The sequence below is a fragment of the Apus apus genome, chromosome 14 (assembly GCF_020740795.1).
Source record: "Apus apus isolate bApuApu2 chromosome 14, bApuApu2.pri.cur, whole genome shotgun sequence".
Classification (NCBI taxonomy): Eukaryota; Metazoa; Chordata; class Aves; order Apodiformes; family Apodidae; genus Apus; species Apus apus.
The window spans coordinates 3,638,435-3,654,991 of NC_067295.1; the positions used below are offsets into that span (position 1 = coordinate 3,638,435).

A 16,557-nucleotide genomic window follows, 5' to 3' on the forward strand; every position below is an offset into this window, starting at 1 on the left:
CCTGCAGGCAGAGAGTAGGAGTTGATGCTCTTCTGTCAACGTAGGTGAGCAACAGTGGTGTTGCTGGATGGGTAGAGGCTAAAACACACAATGATTTGATTGCTGATATCTTCTTCAGGTTGCTTTTCCCTCCACCCCCCATCCGGTTGGGATTTCAATTCCTATCTCCCCTGCAGAGCTTTCTGTTCAGTTCTGTTGCCTTGAGCTACAGCCAGAAAAGAGCACTTTGAGGCTAGTCCCATCTTGGGTATGTGGGAGTTCAAGATTTCAAGTGCTGTAAGTGGTGCAGAAAAGACACTATACTGTGTCTGGGGGGGGGGGTGTCTCCCCTCGACTGTCACTTTAAATTCTAGCACCATCTGAAGATGCTCATTACAGCACAAGTGTGAGGTGGAGGGAGCAGATTGGAGTTCTGCTCCAATTACTGCAGTCCAGAAACGCCTCCATATACTGGGAGTTTAAATATATGCACAGTCCCCATGCTTGCTATTTTTAGGTTAGGCTAAAAATATTTAATGTGGTGTTTGCAGGGATTTTGAGTGGGTTTTGGGAATCCTTGTGTAAGCGTTCTGGGTGCACCTGAGACCTGCTTCACCTCTTAGCAGCTGATCCATCAACTCCCAGCAGTTGTTGGGACCAGAGGTTTTGTGGATTGTGTTTTTACATGTATGAGAAACTTGTTCAGAAAGCATGTGTGACTTCAGCTGTTGGTCTGAGATCTGGCCACTTCAGAGAACAGTTATACCCAAGTTCTTGATGGTCTCTGATTTTCTTTTTTCCAGAGCTGTTACGTTAATGGGGAGTTCTCCTCTGCTGTAGGAAAAACATTAATGGGGAGGATTTTACTGTCTGTGCAGCGAAACAACCTGACCATGCAGAGTCATGAATACATGGAGCAATGTGGGAAATGGAGGAGAGTGGGTGGAATGGCACCTTCAGCCTGGTGGTCTTCACTGCACTGTCAATGGGTGGCTTTGGAGTCGTGACAAGTTTTGTGTCACCTTGATGGTGTGTAGGGATTCAAGTGCCACGTCCAGTGTGTGTGCTGTTGTGCAGGTGAGCATTTTTAAGAAAAAAGGGGGAGGAAAAAAGCTTGCAAAAAGCATATCTGCATATGCTGCTATATATTTTTCTTTTAAAATGGTTCTAGATTCCTGTCCCTGACTGTATTGCAAAAAAGCTGATGGTTGTGTTAGAGCTTGGTTATAGTTAGCCTTATTCTTACCTATAAATAGGTACTGCAACCACTGAGATAGTGTGGGATAGCTTCTTTCCATCTGTCTTGCTTGCTTTTTATTATGTTGTTTATGTAGGGCAGGACCCTAGGGTGGCTTTGATCTTGTTACTTCATGTTCTTGGCAGCCTAGTGCTATAAACATGAACAAACTTCTTATTCATGCCACTAGATGGAACTGGCCTGTGTTTATAGGTATTTGTTTAAACTTGGGATCTGTATTGAATATTGAAAAAATGAATTGGTAGCTCTCAGTGGAAGCCTGGCTTTTACCCTCAAAGCTGTGCTTTATTAAACTGCTTGGGATTTTATGCAGTCTGTTTTGAAGTAGGAAAGTGGTACGTTGCCAGTTCTTTCCAGGCTTGCCTTTTTCTTTCTTTGTTGTCTTGACCGGGTGTTACAGTTAATGCTATTTATTATATTCCTGCTTCTAAATCACCATGAGTTTTTGGTGATGTGTGCCTGTCTTGCTCTTGTACAGGGGAAGAGACAGTCTGTTATGCCAGATTTCATTTCAGGTTGTTTCCTCTACCTCTTCCTCGATGCTCTCTGTTGAAGTGTGCAAGTTCCTCTCTATGGGAACCAGAGTTGCCTGGGAGAATATGGTCTTAATGTTGGTCTTGTGACTTATGCCTCATTCTTGGATGTGAACATGTGTGGTTTAACCAGCAGTGAACAAAGCACCTTTGAGCTGTTTGGGAGAAGATGTTTTTGGTGACTGTGCTGAGCATTTGTGGAATTGACCCACCCATGTGTGCACACATCCTGCACTCTGCTAACACACTTGATGCCTCCAAAGGGGAGAAATATCCAAGCCCACTTAGCTTTGCTCAGAGCAAATCCTACTAGGCACCTGTCTAGCATCTGTCTCGATGCTACAAGGGCTGATTTGTGGCTTTCTTGAACATCCTTCTTCCTCCCCAGCCACTCTTGGAGCAGTCCTTCACCATTTTTGCCTGCTGAGAGGTTCCTTTGCTGAGCCAGCATGAAGTCAGCTGGGATGAAGGGATCACCAGGTATGGCTGTTGCAGGGAGTGCTCTGTAGGACCAACCTGCTGGGAAGCAGAAGAGGTTGGCATGGGTACATGAGCTGAGGAGCCCTGGGTGCAACTTCTGGCTTTGCTGCTAGCCTTCTTGGTGGCCTTGGTCTACACTGGTCCTTTCCATGCTTCCATTTCTCCATCTCTTTGGTGGCAAGAAGTGTATTGATCTTGTTTTCTAAAGTACTCAGGGGGCTAAGGATGGAAGAATGCTATGCGGGACTAGGTGGTAACTATTGATAACTGCCAGGGAAGATACAACATGGATGAGACCTTTTAGAAAAGACAGAGTATTCACCAGGTGTGCCTACAGTAATCCAGCTCCTGGGCTGCTGCTCCAGCACCTCTCTGCAATGGTGAGAATTGTGCTTTCGTGCCATTCTAGTGCATCAAGAAAGATTTATTTCTCCTTATATGGCATAAGGTGAAGAATCTAGTGGAAACACTCCCAAAATCTTGGGGTTTAAGTGTTTTCAAAGCCTCAGCATGTCCAGAATACTCCTGGACATGCTTGCTGGAACTAGGGTGTTACTGAGGTTTCAGGGCTCAAATAGTGGGGGTAGTTGCACATTTGTAGTGATGCAGGTTAGGAGGCTGTGCTGCTGCCCTGCAGGTTTGTGAAGCATGGCTTGGGTTTTGGCTTTGTAAAGTGCTAAATTAGACTCTTTTATTTTTATTATTTTATCCTGCATTAAAAAAATCTTGAAAATGGTAATGACCTGTCTTTTGGGGGGGTATAGATACAAGTCCATAGCATGTGAACTGATGTCTTCCTCTTGCCATCCTAGCTGCAAATCCTGTTGCCTGCAGAGGAGGTTAAGTCGAATTATTGAGGAATTTATAGTGCTCTTGTGTGCTAGCAAACAGGATTTTATAACAGCCCCACCATTTTCTTCCACCTTATGCATCAGTAAATATTGAATACAGATTCCTCTGTGTTTTAATGAGGTGAATGCTTTCAGTAAAAAAACCTTTCTTGTTCCAGTGATCAAATTGTGCTCAGCTCCTGTATGTATTCAGCTGCTCTGTGATAGCAGGAATTGAGAGCTATAAGCTGACAGAGCATAAAATGGAAACCTACTGTTCAGGTTGCAGTGATTCCTCTGATCTCCTAATCCTGTTTGGGAGCCTCCAGCTGGCTCATTGTGCCTCTCTGAGAACAGGTGGGGGTACCAAGTTTTAGTTCCAAAAGCTCAGTCCTGTGAAGGAACCTGATCCCTGTTGTGCTGTCTTTTTGGTTTGAGAGCAGGTGGAGTATCCTGGAATTTGCACCTCACGGAGGAGGTTATGTGTTGTAAATGAGGGAGGTCTCTTCTTTAAATGAGCAAATGGTGGCAAGAAAGTGTGCTCTGGTAATGTGACTTCTTTCCCATGTCAGTTTGTGGTGCTGGCACGGAACACGCACCCATGTACTGCCCTGCCAGGGCTGCAGCTTCCCTCTGACCTGCCAACAGCATGGGCATTGTGTGAGTGAGCCCAAAGCTTCTGGTCTCTCTGAAATGGTGCTTCAACCTGGCAGCACACAAGGGAACTCGGGGTTTCCATTTCAGCAGCGTGGTTAACTTGAAGGTTCAGCTCCTCAACAGCCTTGCTGTCAGGTCTGACCCATAGAACTGGTTGTTCATCTCCATGCTGGCATTTCTGCAGAATGTGTGCATCTCCACAGAATTGCATCTACCATCCTGCACCTTGCTCTGATTGCATAGCTGTAAGCATCTTCCTGTCTCCTCCAGAGAGGCTTCTTGGGCCTGATTGCTCTCTTCAGTTGGCTGTCTTGATTGTTGAAACAGTAGACAACAGAAACATATCTGCTTTTAGGCACTGAGAAAAATATCCTCATGGGGAGAGCCAGGAGAAGCCCCAAAATACTCTGGCAGCTTAGTCCTGGGGAAGCCCAGTGAGGGTGCTGCTGAGTTTGCCTTACTCTCTGCTGGTTTTCTTTTGTCTTCTAGTTCCTCATGCCAGCCTGACTGCCATGCCTGGGCATTGACACTTGGGGGTACAGCTGTTTAAAATGGCAGAGAGAGGTGGAAATGAAGGAGTAATTAACTTTAACAACTTCCGTAGTCACAGAGGGAAAGGTGAGTACTGATTTGTGCATGTTTCCAAAACTCTTGTTCTGAAACTCTGCTTACAAGCAGCAGGATTCACAAATCCTAAACCTGTGAGAGTGCTGGTGAGGGAACTTGCTAGTGGTTTGGTTTGCAGTGTCAAACGCTGCTCTGCTCCACTTCCTTCACAGCCACCTACAGAAAATTCTCGTATTTTATGCTGACATGCAAAATATTTGGCTCTTGCCTTTCTCACATTGTGCTGCCTTAAGGCAGATTGCAGACTTTTTGGGAATGCCACGTAGAGGCATTTCAGCAGATCTGAGGTGCTTAGTGTCCCACCCTTCTGAGGACCTCCGAGGAGAGAGGCTGCCTCTGTGTTCATATCCAGAGAGGGCTGTATGCATTGGCACCCACTCCTCCAAGAGTGGAATTGGAAATTATGCTTTCTGTGTTTGCCTAAGAGGTGATAAATGAATACTCATGAATACTTATGCTAAAGCATAAGCCAGAATGTTGTGTCAAGCCACAGGGAAAGCATGGCTGTGTGCTGCCTGGAGTACAGAAACACTCTGTTTCTGGGTGGAGTGTCTCTCCCAAGTTTCAGCAGCTGTGCTCAGCAGCATCTGTATTCCACTCTTGACAAGCCTTGAGGAACAAGGTTGTCATCTAATAGCAGGATATCTTCTGCATCCACAGTCAGGGGCCCTGTTGCAGCCTTGTGTAATGTCTCTCCTTCAGAAGAGGCTGAATTGCACAGGGAACCTTCTCTCTCCTCTAGAATGCACTGCACGTTAATAAAAGAAAGTGCATCATCCCTGAGATACTGACATTTCAGGACTTCTCTGCAAAAATTAGCGAGTGCTCTGTACATGGCTTGTTCAGGATAATTTTTGCAGCAGCTTTATTTGTGCTGAATTTGGGGCTAGAAGAAGCTCTGCAGAAGTGGCAGTGAGTGACTGATCCACACATGGTCCCTTGTGTTGGCTTGAGCTGCAGCCTGTGCAGGGGTTTAGCTCGGGGGGGCCACAGGGGCAGCAGCACCTGGAACAGGCACCTGCAGAGATGGCCCTGGAGCACCTCTTCCCCGTCGCTGCCTTCAGACGTGAAGGTGGCTTTTTCAGATGTTGGGGTGCTTGTAGCCTCTAATTTCAGTGGTTGACCTTGAGCCAATAGCTAACCTTACCAACTTCACTGCAGACTGGATAAACCGCAGGGACGAAGGTCTTATCACGATATCGGACTCCTCGGATGAAGAGCTACCTCTGTTGCGGGAAGCGCCAGCGGAGCCGCAGCGGGAGGAGGAGGATGATGATGTTGTCATCTTGGCAGAGGTAATTTTTCATTCTTGTACTTGTCCTGCTTAACTCACAGCCAACTTTTGTGCACGTATCTTCTGCATTCCTTGGAGAGCCCTGTCTGCTTGCAGCAATTTCCTTGGGATGTCTGGAATGAACGTTGAAATGACAGCACTTGGCTGGCGTGGCATGTTGCGTCGTGTTTTGGCCATAGGAGGGGACAACTGGACTGTTGGTCTGCCTTGTGTTTAAAGTTCTGTAGCTTCCATAAAGTGATCTAAGTCCAGAAAGGTGGAGTGCTTTGTAAGAGGCCTTGATGTTCCTTGGAAGCCAGCTTTTCACGATATGCTTTGTTTGTACTTGTATACTTTGTATTCCTCTGTGCTGTTTGGATTCTTGTTGGGTTGTTGCAGGCACTTACATTTTTGCAGTTTTACAAAGCCAGCTCACTTGATAAATTGCTTTCCAGTGGCACAGACAGATGAGAACCAAAGGCTTTAGTTTACCCTGATTATTTTGTGTCTAATTTCATTCCTAAGTTATATTAGGAATATATTCCACTTTTCTGTTAAAGTAACTAGAGGCATTGAGAAAATGGGTTGCAAAGCTGACCTTTGTTTTTTCCTAGATGAAAACAGTGGTAGAGAATATTCATACTCTGCTGGCATAGAGCAGTCCATGTGACAGAGGCAAGAACAAGGCCAGAGATGAATGTTTTGAGCTTTGGTTCCTGCTGCCCATTTAAATAAATTGGTGAGAATACAAACATGATCTTGGTTAGTTCCTTCTTCCCAGGTTTCTACTGGGAGGGAAGAGGGAACTGAGGTGAGCTCAGAGAATTATTCCAGTCTGAAAGTCCTGTGCATCCCCATTTCTGCCCAGTGTTTTCTTAGCACCTGGGGACAGACTGAGGATGGATTTCAGTGAAGCACAGGCATGTGGGTTGCAGCTTAATGCCTTATTAAGCATCTTGCTAAACAGACTTTTCATCTGTTTCATATCAGAAATTTTATTAGATACAAAAGATGATCTGACTCAAGGATTCTGACATGCAGGCAAGAACTCCTGCTTACTCTTTTCTGTCTTCTTTTTAGACCCCAAAGAATCAGCAGCTTCTGCGTCCCAATGTCATCAGACCTGCTGCTCAGTGGCAGGCTGCAAACACAGTGGGAGAGGGAGGATCTAAAAGTGCTGTCGAGCCTTTGAGGAGCATATATCTGCAAGATGAGATCTCAGTTGTGCTTTGCCAGGGAGACCAGTATAATCATGTGGTGGAGAGCAGTGCTGGACCAAGCAGAGATGAGAATGTGAACTTTGTCTTGCTGCAGCCTGGACCATCTGAGCTTAATGGCCCCAGGTTTGAATCTAGAAGTAATCCAGAGCCTGGGCCAAGTTTGCTTCCAGCAATAAAGATCAGTCCTCAGCCTGTTAACAAAGAAGTCATTATTGTGGAGAAAGCAGACCTTCCTCCAGAACAGGAAGAAAAGGTGGAGGACTTGGAGCCAGAACAAAACCTCAGAGGAACAACTGCTGCAGCTACCAGAGAGCAGGAAATCCAGGAGAACACCCAGCTCGGTCACCCATACTTCCAGCTGTTGGAAGGTGAGCCACATGCTGCAGTAAGTGGTTGTGCTCCTCAGCAAGGGCAGCCTGAAGCAGACTCAGGATCTTTGAGGGCACGTGCAGAAGAAGCTCCTGGGCCAGCCTTTCCCCGACCTGAACCACAGCAGGATGGGATTCCAGGTCCCACTTCCCCCCAGCCAGCGCATCCACCAGAAGAAAAGGGTCAGGAGGCAGTGACAGACAATGAGCAGCCAGGTCCAGCATTCCCTGCACAGGGCTCTCATGAACTTGCCTCTAGTAATGTACCAGAACAAGGAGCTGCTGGGCAGGACCAGGACCTCACTGCACTGCTCATCAGAGAGACGGTGAGTATTCCCAGAGCTCCTTTGCCTTCAGCGTGCACGTTATTTTCAGATGGGTTTTTCAAGGTGCGTAGTGTTTCACATGCTCAAAGCACAGCTCTGTTGACTCCAGCTGCAAATCCTCTTTGTTCTGGCTGACACTCAGCTATGCACCAGGTGAAGAACTGTCTCAGAAAGTTCTGGTTTGAAAGACTAACCCCAGTGCTATGGCAGAAGTGGTGAGAGGATGTGCATCTTGAGGGCAGTGTTTGCTTCGGGATGGACTCTTGGCCAGAGAAATTTAGCAGAACTGATTGCAGGGTCTCAAGGGCACAGTGAGATGAAATAACAGCAGTCCTGTACCCTTAAAGGCTACTGCCCCCTCAGTTTTTGTCTGACTGATTTGGGTGTAGAGCTGAATGAGCAAAAGTGAGACATGAAACACTGGTAGAGGGGTAGAGGGTGGAGTAGAGAAGGTTTAGAGACATGTGGCTGATAGCCATGATTGCTTTCAGCTGGGGTCTCTTGAAGTGGTTTGGTCCATGGCCATGTTAAGGCCACTATAGTGGTCAGTAGTAATGGTTGTCCTTGCAGTATGGATTTCCAGACAGTAGCACTGAGTGATTTCTGGATCAGCAGTGTGAACACTCCTGTATGTTGACTCCACATGCTCCTTCATGATGTGGAGCTTAATATGAGGGGCACCACCAAGAAGGGTAATCCTCAACCTTTGGTGCATTCAGCAGCTGGGGCAACATGGTATGTATTTAAAACACAAAACAAACATGTGGTGATGCTTCACCTGTCTCTTGTTTTCCCCTTCAGTGCACACCCTTCCCATGATTGCTAGGGAGGAAGGGTCTTTCTTGATGCTTTATGGAATACTTTGTTGCAGACAAGCATATTTTGCTTCATCTGTGACTTACACCCCCACTCCTGTCCCCTCCAAATCTTCCCTCCACATGCCATATTGTATTTGGGAACTCTGGGGTTGAGCAAAATATTCTTTAAGTAGCAGTTCTTTCCAAGTAAGACCTTGTCGATCCTTGACTTGCTCTGGGGTGGGCAAGCAGATATTCTTGGATTGTCAGCGTTGCTTGACAGTCCTGACCAGTTCAGTCTTGCAAAGCAAAATACCAGATGGTGCAATTGTTTGCAAAGCCTCTCCAGAAACCCAAGGAGAGGGAGCTGCAAAAGGTGCTCCTTGCTACCTGGGCAATGCTGGGAGAGCTTTCACAGAAATGCCAGTAGAGGTTTGTTGTCTGTTCTGATCTCACTGCCGGTGTGTCTGGGTGCTTAGGGTGGGTATTGTTGGGTTTTTTCCTTTTGCTTTGGAATGTTGTATTTCAGCACACAATCTGGAACTCCTTAATCTTCTGCCTGAAGGTAAATATTAGTTTTGCTGGTGATGTAGATCATACCTATGTGCCTCTCCTCTTTCTATCCAGCCTGAATTGCTCCTTAGGCCAGCTGCTCATGGCCATTTACATCACTACCCAGGCTCTCATGGTGGGAAAGAGCTGCTAGAAATCATCCTGTGGAGCAGAGGAAAGCCAACAGCTCACAGGAGTGTGCTAGATAATGACCTTTAAATCTCTCTTTGGTGCTGTCACTACGTTGTGCTACATGGCTCCTCTAATACCTACATAACGTTTAGCTTTTCCTACTGTAGGAAGCAAGGTTCCCAGATGTGAAGAAGGAGTATATTGAAGAGCTAATCAGCATCAAGAACTGCTATGACTTAAATGTGTAAGTACAGAGCTAAGAGCCAAGGTATATCATACAACAGTCTGGCTGCAGTTACATTGCCATTTCCCCACCTGCTACTGATGCTGTTCTAGAGGATATTTGAGCTGGGAGTCAGCACTGCATTGATAAAGCCAAAAAGCAGAGAATTTTTTTTTTTCCTTCTAATAGAGCTTTTCTTAAATCCTCTCTGAATCTGACCTTGTGCTGTAGCTTCTCTGCTTTTAAGATAATTTGTTTATTTAAAAATATTACTTATGATTTCCTCTTAACTGTTACTGTGTGGTACCCCGTTAAAAAGGGTGAGTGTCAGGATTAAGGGGTTGAGATGACTTGGGTTGGTGAGTTTTGAACTGGTGAAAGCAGGCTGCTGCCTCTTCATTTCAGTGGCCTTTGGCTTTTCCAGGTAAAGCTGACAGTGGTTTGGACTCCCTTATTTAATGTCATGATGTTGACTTTTATCGCTTTTACTTAATCAAATAGCAGCTGTACTGAGTTCCCTCACACCACTTTTTGCAAATAGAGTAGAGCAAACACATTTAAGGACTGGTGGAATTGATTCTAGGTATTTGTTGATGAACTGACTTTGGTCAAACTGAGCAGAAATGTGAGCCAAGAGGGGAAGAAGACAGAGTGGAAAATCATTGTGAGGCCATTTGCTTTCCCACTAGTGTTAGCAGCTCAGGAATACTTGGGTGTTCACATTTGATATCTCTGGGAATCATGTCGGAATCAAAAGTTTAAAAAGGCCTTATAAGTTGCAGAATCTCCCTCCCTGTTTGGGCAGAGCTGAGGAGCTGGGTTGCATGTGTTGGCACCAGCAGCACGAGGGAAGAGTGATTTGAAGTAAATCACTTGTGACTCTGTCTGATGCTAGGTGGCCCCTCTCTCTCTTTGTCTCTCTCTGCAGCTGTCACTGCTATCTCAAGCATGTTGAAACTAGTTATTCTGTGATACAAGAATGAAGAATAGGTGTTGGTTGCCAGAGTATTCACTATCTTGTAGGAATCCGATGCCCCTTCCAGTTAACTAGGGCATTAATTAAACAGTATTCAAGTGTGTGAAGCTTGGAATTAGTTATTGGGCCATAAATAAGTTAACTGGCAAGGAACTAAGGGTGATCCCATCCATCAGGCATAGATTTCGTATTCTCCTGCCTCCAAAGCAGGGCTTCTGGGTTAGCAAGTCATCAGACTCTTAACTTCTTTGGTGTCTTTCCAGAGTGCCCTTTCCCTGCAGCAGTGGTGTGGTCAGCATGAGAGAAGCTTTCAGGTGCCTGCAGCACATCCAACTTGGAAGGTTGTGTTGAGAGTGCAGGAGACTGGTAGGGCCATTCCTTGGGGCAGTTGGGTGTTGAAGCTGGGCATCTGGCTGCAGGACCCTCTCACAGATTGTGTGAAAAAACTCAGTATTGTCCTGCGGGGATTTAGCAAAGCCTGATAGAACGAAATCCCAGTATCGGCTTCTATCAGTCTGAATGTGTTCCTTCCCTTTTTGCTCCCGAAATCTCTTCTCTCCTATTGTGTGCCAGAGACCCAGTGAGATGAAAAGGTGCTTACAGGCTTCCCTGTAGGCCATCTACAGTGTCTGCTCAGTGGTGCGTTACCCACTTACTGGATGATAAAGATTTCTTCTCCATATTTTTATTCCTTTAACCAAACTATCTTTTGAGTTGTCACTGTGTCTTTTGTCTGAGAACAAATGGGTCAAAGCACTGGTCAGCCTCGCTGGCAGGGTCGCTTTGATCTCCATGGTATGTCAAGCTGAATCAGGCTTGAATTATAATAAATAAGAGTGGCTGGATTTGGGCAGGGATGAGGCTTTTAACTGACTCTGTGTCCTGTGGTGCAGATATTAATGAACGCTGCGAGTGAGCGTGTGTTGTGCGCTGGGACCCACTTAACTAATTGTCAGACACCCAAGGTTAACATCTCCCCAAACCCTGAGCATTGAAATGGCAACATGCAGAACAGTTCAAATGTATTCTGACTGTGCCCCAGCTGAAACCCTTGCTTTGAGCTCCTTGAAGTTTCTGTTTTGTGAGATTAAAACAGTTACCTTTTACAAAAGGGATGGGGTTGGGGGAGGGCTGGGGGCTATTAAATGCCCAGTGCCCAGATATTTTGTTGTTTTCTGAAATGATGGTCTTAAAACTTTCAACTGATGTGGAAGATAAGATGTGGGAGCTCCTCTTGGCAGGGTATCATCTATTCAGCTTTTGTGTCTGGAAGCATTCACGCTCTGTCAAAAGCCTCTGGCTCAATATGTCAATACCTGATTAAACAAAAAGAAATGCCTCTGCCTTGAATGTGAAAGCAGGGTTAAAGTAATCAGGCCTTGCTAGTGGGTTAATGCTTCAAGCCAGTTCAGATTTCTTAATTAGGGACTGATTTCTGACATCGGGAATGTAAATTAGCTGCAATTATGTCTTTGCTGCAACTAGCACCTTCTCGTTCAAAAAACTTTACAAATGTTAATTGCTTGTCCTAGCTCCTTTCAGGAGGATGTTATTCTACAGCAGGGGAAACTGAGGAACAGCTTATGTTATTTGACCCAGCTAGGGCAGCTGGTTAGTGATGGTTGAGAAGAAGCTCTGAAAGTCTGATTCAAATAGTCTACAGCAAGCTTCCCTTTCAGAAGAGCTTCTGAGGTGTTTGTGCATCTGTGGCCATGGGGTATTCTGAAACTGCTTGCTAGAGTCTTTTCTAATCTGAAATACTCAGTTACACTAAATTTACCTGACAGTTAGGACAGTTATACTGCGTTTTACAGGCTAGTATGCATTTTTAAAACAATTTTTAGTTATTTTCTAAATTGTGTTCTCACTCTACCAGCTTCTAGTGGGAGATGGCCAATGCTGGTGTGATTACAATGAAACCTGTGCTCAAAGTACATCTTGCATGTAAATGGTTTAAACTTGCTTCTATCTCTGCTTTGGTGTTGAAGTAGATAGAGACTGGAGGCTTTGGGTCAAATTTTAAGCTTGTAATCTTTTATCAAGGAAGACATCAACCTCTCCCAGGCTTTGTAGGGGTTTGTATGCTTTATCCATGGGTGTATCTGTACAAGCTGCAGTAAATGGCAGTGAGGTTTTGATTGGTTCTGCCAATGCTGTGACTGTTCTTTCTTGTTTACTCTTCAAAGTGTTAATTCCAGAGCAACACTAAGTTCACCTTAACTTAGTCGTGCAGGACTTTACATGTGCTCAAAGGAGGTTTTACCCATGGATGTGAGTAGGGAAGTAACCTCTGGCATGGGGAGATACAGGCTGGTTTGTAGCTCACCCATACAGGCTTCTCTTACATAAATGTAATTACTGAAAGAAAATCTGTTGCTTTTCCTTCTGCACTCATACAGACAGTCATTCTTTACTTAATTCTCAGTCATTTACTTTCAGTTTGCTCTAGTCTGAGACCTCCCTTGGTTCCTACAGGGCAGGCTGTGACTTGCTTGCCCAGCCTCGTAACTACAGGATACTAAAAACTGGACAAGTGAGGAATGAACCTGAGCTCCCAAACCCCGAAGTAACTATATTTATCTTTTCAGGCTTTGTAACTTCCTTCTGGAAAATCCAGATTACCCAAAGAAGGAAGGCAGAGTGGTTTTAAATCCCAGCAGCAGCCTGCTTGCCAGCCAAGATGAGACAAAGGCAAGTGAGAGTATCCTCATCTACAACATGCCTCCTGTCTAGTCAGTTGAAGCTGAGGGGATCTTGGGATGTCTGGTTCTATTAATGTATGTTTGTGGAGGGCCTGGTTGAGCCATACCTTCATAGGAGGCCTCTGGGTGCATTTAAGATGATGTTTAAGTAGCAGTGGTCAGTTGCTTGCAAGATGACTTGAAGGACTTTCCCAATATGCTGTTGCATAGCTGTACCATGTCTGCTCTTTTGCTTTCAGCAAGACCCTCTGCTCTGCCTGCCTGTCTGCCAGCCTGTCTGAAGTGTTCATTTTGATCCTGAAATAAGAATTCCTTGGTCATTTTGTCTCATGAAGTAGACTTGGCCCCCGCATCTCTCTTGTGTGGCCTTTAGGCATTGCCTTTTTTCAGCCTCCTAACTGCAAACCTCCCTAGAGCTTCTTGATTTTAATTTTTAAATTCCATTTGACAATAAATTCTCTTGAGCCACTTTGAGTATGTTGAAATAGCTGCATGTGGCCTGAGAGGGAGAAATACTGAGTATCTCTTTCTACTCTTGGAGGAGTCTTTTAACCTCCAGCCAATGAAGTTGTTCACCCTTCATAGTAACCTGAGAGTATCCTCTCCTCTCTGTCTCATGCAGCCAGACACAATGGCTTTAAACTATGTGGCATGGGTCCTGCCAGGAGCAGAGCTGCAGGGGGGTGCAGCTCAGGGCAGGTTGCCCACCCATATCTGAGTGGGCATCACACCCACACTGCACTCCAGGTTGATGGTTAGATGTGTTCTCAGAACCGGGTGCCACTTGGGTGGTCTTGCAGCGGGTCCTGGTCACTGAAAAGAGTGATTTGGCATGTTCCTGTCTGTGTTTGGAGCAAGCTTTTTTCATATCTTTCACCTTTTCTCCTTAGGTGCCTAAAGTGGACTACTTTGACTTCTCCAAGCTCACCCCACTTGACCAGCGGTGCTTTATCCAGGCAGCTGATCTCCTCATGGCAGACTTCAAAATGCTGAGCAGCCAAGACATTAAGTGGGCTCTACATGAACTCAAGGGACACTATGCAATCACACGAAAGGTTCTCCAGTTCCACTCTGTTTTCTTTCCTAGGGTTATCTCCTGAGTCTGTGGAAAGCAGTGCAATGTCTTTTGCCTTACCAGACCATCTGCTAGTCTGTGGTTATGGAGTTTTTTATTAATCTTCCTTTCCTTTTAAGAAGTATTAATCCATTTAGTAGAGACTTGGAAAATTTATTGGCCAGACAGAGTACTGTAGGAAGTTTTTACTTTTCTCTAATAGGAGAACTGGGAAACACTAGCTGGTTGATGGTAGGTGATGCATTAAGCTGAGCAGTTTTCCTGCACAGTGCCACTGAAGTGCAGTATAATTGCCAATAAAGCCTAGACATTTAGCTAAATCTTAAAACATTTAACTGCTGCTATTAGTTAACTGACTGCCTGTAATTGAAAAGAGGCCCAAGTCTCACTTTCCTCTTCCTTCTTGTTATGACTTGTGGAATGATTTCTATATTCCTCATAAGAGTTCCACTTTAATGGAGCTGCAAAGACACTTGGTTGAAGTATCAACAAAATTAATGTAAATCTGGCTGCAAGCTTTTGACTTGGATCTGCTCCTCTGATATGATTCTCTTTCTCTACTATTCCAAGACTTAACTAAAACAAAAAATCCTTGTCTCTTCACTTGCTTGCTGAAGCACTGAGTATTTGAGCTTCATTTTTCTTTAAATAAAAAAAAAACACACAAAACCAAACCAAACAACAACAACAAAAAGCCAAACCAGCTCTGTTGCATCAGAGTGGGCACCAGCTGTATTAGAGCTAATATCTGAGGTGTTGTGAAGTGTCATTCAATTATTTTGTTTTTATGGAATGGTTGCTTTATGAGGACATAGAGCAGCAAGGTGAGCCGAGGGAAGGTGCACTTGCCTCTGTGGGCTGTTTGGCTTTCTGGTTTTGGATCAGTCTTATGCACATGTTTGTACTGTGCTTCCATTGGAAGCATGTGCTTGTGCTTTCTTCCAGGAACAGACAAGATTTAAGTCTGTATGTTGTTTTCTAGGCCTTCTCAGATGCTATCAAGAAATGGCAGGAGCTATCTCCTGAGACCAGTGGGAAGCGAAAAAGGAGGAAAGAAATGAATCAGTATTCATATATAGACTTCATATTTGAGCAAGGTAAATGCCAAGCTGAATATGTTCTGCTCTCTGCATCATTACTGTAAGCAGAACTGGCTTGCAGCAGAAATTACTGTCTTGGAAAGGGATGTGCTCCCAAAACAGCTATGTTTGTGTCACGGTCTGGTATCTATTTTGGAGATATATTTCATTAGTACCTCTGCTTGGCACAGTGCCCTTTGAGATGCTGTAGTTATGCAGATGGTGTTGTGTGGAGGAAGAAGGATTTAAGCTTTGTTTTGGCTGCTCCATCCCCTTTCATTGTGTCTTAAACTCTGCCTTAGGGGATGTCAAAATTGAGAAACGTATGTTCTTCCTGGAGAATAAGAGGCGTCACTGGAGGTCCTATGACAAGCTTTCTCTTCTCCCACCGGTGCTACTGGAGCAGGAATTCTATGAGCAGAAAGTTAAAGAGATGGCAGAGGTGAGTGGTAGGAGCTGCTTTGATCTTGTAATGCAAATTACTTTGACTTCTGTAGAGGTCTTGGCCCTAAACATGGAAATCTGCCTCTTGAAGAAATTCAAACCCTGAACAAAACGTTGGGGAACTGACTGCCCTTGCATCTTTGCTACCTGTTCACGTGTGAGACTTTTCCCAAGCAACTCATTTTTAAAGGAAAAAACCAAGGACAGAGTTTCCTACTTAAATACGTAGCTGCTGCAAACGTGGTTTTGGACCTTTTTTACTATAAAGTAGTTAAAGCTCCACTAGCTAATTCGTTCCTCTAATTGCTAACAGGCTTCTCTGCTGCCTTAGGGCTTGTAATTGCAGCTCAGTGTTGGTGGTGAATAGTGAGGAGGCCCAAGGCAGTCTGTCCACTCACTCTGCCTTCCACAAGCTGGCAGCCCTGTGTCTCCAGAACACCTTGTCCTCTGCTGAGGACCATGTGTTTTGAAGAGAACCTTGTAAATACCCATTGATGTGTTGTCTCCCCCTTGTAGTCTGAGGGAAGGCTGAATTCACAACTCTACACCCACAGTCCTTTCTAAAGTAGCTTCTTAAAGAGCCTTGTCTCTTAGGCAGATGGGTAGTGTCTCCTTTTAAACATTAAGCTAATGTTCCCTGGGGCTTTCTCTGGAGGGGCCCTTTGGGTGAGATCATCTCTGCCCATGGAAAACTGAACCATCAGCCCCTCCATATTACAGAATTCTGTTCTTTGTTCTTGCTGCCTTTTGCTTGTCCCATCTGTTTTAGCTGAATCATAAATAGCTTAATGGATTGGAAGGATGGGCTGAGTGATGTAAGCAGACAGTGAGCCTTTTATGGTGGTTTCTAAGTCCTGATGTAATGTAAAAGAGTGTAGAGGCTGGAAAATTGCTTTATTCTGTAAATACAGATGCACTTGTCTCTCTTACAGCACGCAGACTTTCTCCTTGCTCTGCAGATGAATGAGGAGCAGTATCAGAAGGTCAGTATCTATAATGTGATCCCTTGAGTTCAGCTTATGCATA

General features: G+C 45.0%; 1 protein-coding gene across 2 annotated transcripts in view; it reads left to right on the forward strand.

Annotated features, from left to right (window-relative positions):
* Positions 1-16,557, forward strand: part of RNF216 (ring finger protein 216) — a 79,465-nt gene that overhangs the window by 10,503 nt on the left and 52,405 nt on the right. For both annotated transcript variants that reach the window (XM_051632382.1, XM_051632381.1), the window contains exons 2-10: positions 4,227-4,355; positions 5,526-5,659; positions 6,718-7,551; positions 9,200-9,276; positions 12,820-12,922; positions 13,824-13,988; positions 14,991-15,105; positions 15,390-15,529; positions 16,464-16,514. In XM_051632382.1, coding sequence (XP_051488342.1) covers positions 4,289-4,355; positions 5,526-5,659; positions 6,718-7,551; positions 9,200-9,276; positions 12,820-12,922; positions 13,824-13,988; positions 14,991-15,105; positions 15,390-15,529; positions 16,464-16,514 — 1,686 coding nt within the window. In that variant the 5' untranslated portion in view covers positions 4,227-4,288. The remainder of the gene's footprint in view (positions 1-4,226; positions 4,356-5,525; positions 5,660-6,717; positions 7,552-9,199; positions 9,277-12,819; positions 12,923-13,823; positions 13,989-14,990; positions 15,106-15,389; positions 15,530-16,463; positions 16,515-16,557) is intronic.